Raw genomic sequence first — 4,430 nt, 5'->3', positions numbered from 1 at the left:
TCTATTTATTAGTAAGTAGCTGTGTAATAAGTGGGAGGATGTCTAGTAAGCCGTCATGACCAGCTGACTGCACATTAAACTATTACATGACACGGTTCATGTTAGTTCATCAGACTCATAATCAATTATTATGATCCATTTGATCTTCTCGCTGTTCTTGTGGTCGTCTTTTTACATCTGAAAGAAAAGCGAACCCAGCTAAGTCAGCACTTCGATTGTGTAAACAAACAAACAGTGGTTTATGTGAAGTTGCTTTGTAGTCTGAATGTTTGACTGTGATCACATCACCTTAATCACAGCAGTACATGCGCGCGTCATTGAGAGCGGTGTTGTCTCCACTTCCCTGCGGCTCTTCTATCCGCGTCTTGATACCACAAATCGCTTTTCCTTGACAAGTTGGGCCCCATCCGCCCCACTCGCCCCAGCTTGTGCCATCACCGTGTAGCAAAGACCCTCCACTGCATTTGAATCTGGAGAAAATTCAGATGTGACAATATTTTGATAATTATAAAATAACCAATACTCACAAAATGTTTCTGTTTTTTTTTTTTTTTTTTTTTTTTTTTGTCGTATGTAAATTCATTATGTTCAGCTTATCCATTTTTATCATTAAATAGTAATTAATAGTTATCAATAATTAATAGTAATTAAATCTTGGAACCCAATGCAGTTTTATCAGGTCTGTGTTTCATGGTTCTGTTTATACAAGTAAGTTCTACTCCTCGAATCTGATTGGTCGAGCAGTGCTGATATTTAGTCACAAGCACTGAGACTTTTCACTGTTTGTCTGACTCCGCTCCTCTGTGTTTATTGCGTTCCAGAGTTTGTGAGCGGTGTGAAGGGGAAACGGAGCAGGTTTGTGAAAGTCAGAGTGCTTGTGTTTTCTCTCGCTCCATGACCACTCAGAGCGCTCTCACTAGTGAGTAAATGGCATTGGAGGAGAAGAAATATATGAACTAACTGGCGAATTTTTGTCTCAAGTAAAGGTTACTCGATATTAAAGTGGTCATGAATTTAGAAATCAAATTTCCCCTGATCTTTTGACATATAAGAGGTCATTGCACTGTAAAAACATACTGCAAGTTTCAGAACGTAAAGGGAAAGTCCACCCAAAAATAAAAATTCTGTCATCATTTATTCACCTTCTAGTCTTCCAAACGTGAATGAGTCTTTTTCTTCTGTTGAGCACAAAAGAAGATATTTTGAAGAAGGTTGGTGAACAAACATTTGATGGGAGCCATTGAATTTCATTGTATTATTTCCATACAGCGGCATCTATTAGGTTACCCACATTCTTGAGGGTGAGTAAATGATGACAGAATTATCTCTTTAAAACTTTGTTAGTCCAAAAACGGGGTTTATTGACAAAATGACTCAATTTTCACTTCCTCCTCTTTATTGTGTAATAGGCACCGGACTGCTTGCACAGACAGATCAATGCCTACTTCTTCATCATCGCCTCTTAGACTCACTAACATTATAAAATAAACAAAAGTAATTCATGACCCCTTTAACTGATTGTTTATTGAACTGTTGTATAAAAGCGATACAGTTTTGCTCTTGTTTTGAATGTCAGTCATGTGATCATCTCTGTGCACAAGCACAGCCATGCTCACATTCAGTGATATCAATTATACAGATTTAACAGCAAAAAACAATGTCTTATTCCACCACATACTCACCTGATGTTATTTGCGGCCGTGTCGTCTCCAATTCCTTGGAAAGATTCGACTCTCAGCTGAAAAGCAGTCAAGAAACAACAAGGACACCATTTGATTTCTGTCCACTGACCCCAGCTGTGGAAAAACAGAGTTTTATTGATCAAGTCTATTATTATTTTCAAGAAAATCATTTCATTTGTAGCCATTTCTAACCCTTAATATAAGAATTCTTAATAAACCTGCTTTAACTGGTTTTATTACTCAGAATCTGAGCCATTACCCTCCTACTTCTGACTGAACTGAGGCGTAGTCCTCATATAAGCCCAATGAGGCTCTCAATGGGCTGATGCAGTGAAGACGAATCCCAGTGAGTCCTTTGTTATCATCCCAAAAACCATAGGAAGGTTCATCAACCTTAAAAAAAAAAGACAATCCACCATTTGAGAGAGAGAGACACAAACAGTGTTTTAGAGATAACTCGAACACAACCCATAGTAACATTCATCTTCATGTTCTTTAGTATTAAGAAATCTTAAGCAGGTGCAGTTCCCTGGAGATACCTGCACTGTAAAAAATGATTGTGATTTTAACTGTAAAAGACTGTAAAAATGCTACAGTAAAAACCTGTTAACTGGTTAACAGTAAGTTTCCATATAATATATTCGGTGAATAAATGAAATTACATTTAATGTGATTTCACAGTAAAATACTGTTAAAAAATACGTTTTTGGAAGTGAAAAAGAAAAAGTCATTGTATAATTTACAGTGAAAAAACGTAAATTGACACTCCCAGAATTCCCTGCATGATGCTCCATATTTGATGTTTTTTCTAGGGTTTAATCTTACATCTAATGTTGTTAAATGAATGTTTATTGCATTATTTCAGTATCATGTGTGTCACCATGATGGGGTTTAGTGTTTGTGTGAGTGACACTGTGCACCTTCTTTACAGAAGTATTGCCCTCCGCAGCTCGTAGAAAAGCTGTTTGTGATGAGCTTTGGTTCATCATGTGACTTTCTCATCACCACCAGTTTTTGCTGGTTATCAGTGCATTACAATGGTTCAAAACAGATATTAACACTTCAATATGTTGGTTTATTAACATTACATCAGTTAATGAAATACGGTATTTTATTGTGAATTTAAGTTAAGTCTGTAAAACCTAAAATGTTGCTACCGTATTTTTTACGGTGAAGTTCTGGCAACCACAGCTGCCGGTATTTTACCGTAAATGTCACAGATTTTTTTTTACAGTGTGGATATGAATTACTAACAGCGACTGAACCTTCAGTCACCAGTTCACATGTTTAACCACTAAGAAACCGCCATAATTACTGTAATTCAGTCAAGTAAGCCCGACTTACCTTCAGACTGAACCCTGCGGCGTACATTCCACTCGGACACATGTCCTTAAACCCCCACAACCCCCAGTTCATCCCATTGGACACAGTCAGCCGCGATCTGTAATATCTGTTGACGCTTCGCGCAGAACGTCTTCCTGCGGTCTGAACACTCACATGCAGCCCATTAATGACTAACAGCACAAAAAGTAAGTGATGCATCGCTGCAGCACTGGCCTGATCAATAAAAATACTGATGAAATTAATTCTGTTTGGTTTAGTAAACACCCCAGTAAAGGCAACAGTCTGGGTCGTCTGTGGTCTGTCAGCAGAACCGGTCTGTTTCTTTATTGAGCCGATCAGTACTTCTTCATATGCATTTATACAGTTCATCAGTGTTATGATATCCTGCTTCAAGCCAATCAGCGCAGCTCCGAGCGCTCGGAAATAACCTGCAAAAATACAAACACTGATCCAACAAAAATATCTGCAGGCCTATGTTTGACCGTGAGTGACCATACAAAGTGTTTTACTTGGTAATATGCCTCTAAAATACTGTGTTACTTGTTTGATTTTATATCTTTAATGATTCAGACAGAAATATTTAACAGTGGAGAACATCAGACTGACCCTAAAATAAATGCCGGGCATTTGCTTACAGGTTTACTGACATTTCCTGATGTAAATATCAATGCTTGCAAGTAAGCACGAGTTAAAGGAACAGTTTGGCTAAAAATGTAAATTCAGTCATCATTTATTCTCCCTCGTGTCGTTCCAAACCTATATGACTGTCTTTCTTCCGACAGTGAGAATTTAAATAGCTATCATAAAGTATTTTCTTGACTGCTGAATATGTCTTCTGACAAAAAAAACATAAAGACAAGAATATATCATATATGTCGGATCAATTAGCTAAAAAAAAAAAATCTGTTTATCATTATTATTGTTCCAGCCAGTAATCAGACAAATTATTCAAAACTAAAATGATTGTGGATATTAAAGTCAATGATGTGCATGTTAACACAATCAGCTCAAATGCTGCTCATTGCCAGGAAAAGCATGAGCCCTTTGAAACAGCTTTGATTGATGAGTTCTCAATATTAATATTAAACAGATACTGTGAGCGCTAATCAACACTGAACACCAGCTCGAGTTCATGATACGAGAGCAATGAGGTCACATGACTCTCCACTTCCCAGGTCGAGTTCTTCCGTTTCCAGCTGATGAAACTTCAAAACAATAACATCAAAAATATAGCCGCAAGCTGCAATCATCTGGATCTGATCACAAATATCTTGTGCAGATGAATACTGGAGGTGATATGATTGAAATGTGTGTGTGATACACAGTATGATACTGGATCTTATAGCTCAGACTGAACTATACTGTGGACTGAACACTCACCTGCAGCCCAACAAAGGCCAACAT

General features: G+C 37.6%; 1 protein-coding gene across 1 annotated transcript; it reads right to left on the bottom strand.

Annotated features, from left to right (window-relative positions):
* LOC107575434 (vitelline membrane outer layer protein 1-like) lies at positions 1-4,430 on the bottom strand. The gene is made up of 7 exons (XM_016261811.1): positions 4,407-4,430; positions 4,166-4,231; positions 3,027-3,239; positions 1,942-2,075; positions 1,683-1,796; positions 289-470; positions 1-177 (listed from the first exon to the last, which is right to left on the bottom strand). The coding sequence occupies exons 1-6, from the start codon at positions 4,428-4,430 to the stop codon at positions 290-292; spliced, it is 732 nt and encodes a 243-aa protein (XP_016117297.1). The 3' UTR covers positions 1-177; position 289.

The sequence above is a fragment of the Sinocyclocheilus grahami genome, unplaced genomic scaffold, assembly GCF_001515645.1.
Source record: "Sinocyclocheilus grahami isolate Dianchi unplaced genomic scaffold, SAMN03320097.WGS_v1.1 scaffold2639.1, whole genome shotgun sequence".
Lineage (NCBI taxonomy): Eukaryota > Metazoa > Chordata > Actinopteri > Cypriniformes > Cyprinidae > Sinocyclocheilus > Sinocyclocheilus grahami.
Note: the sequence above shows the minus strand (reverse complement) of the source record. Positions and strands in the feature narration are given on the sequence as shown.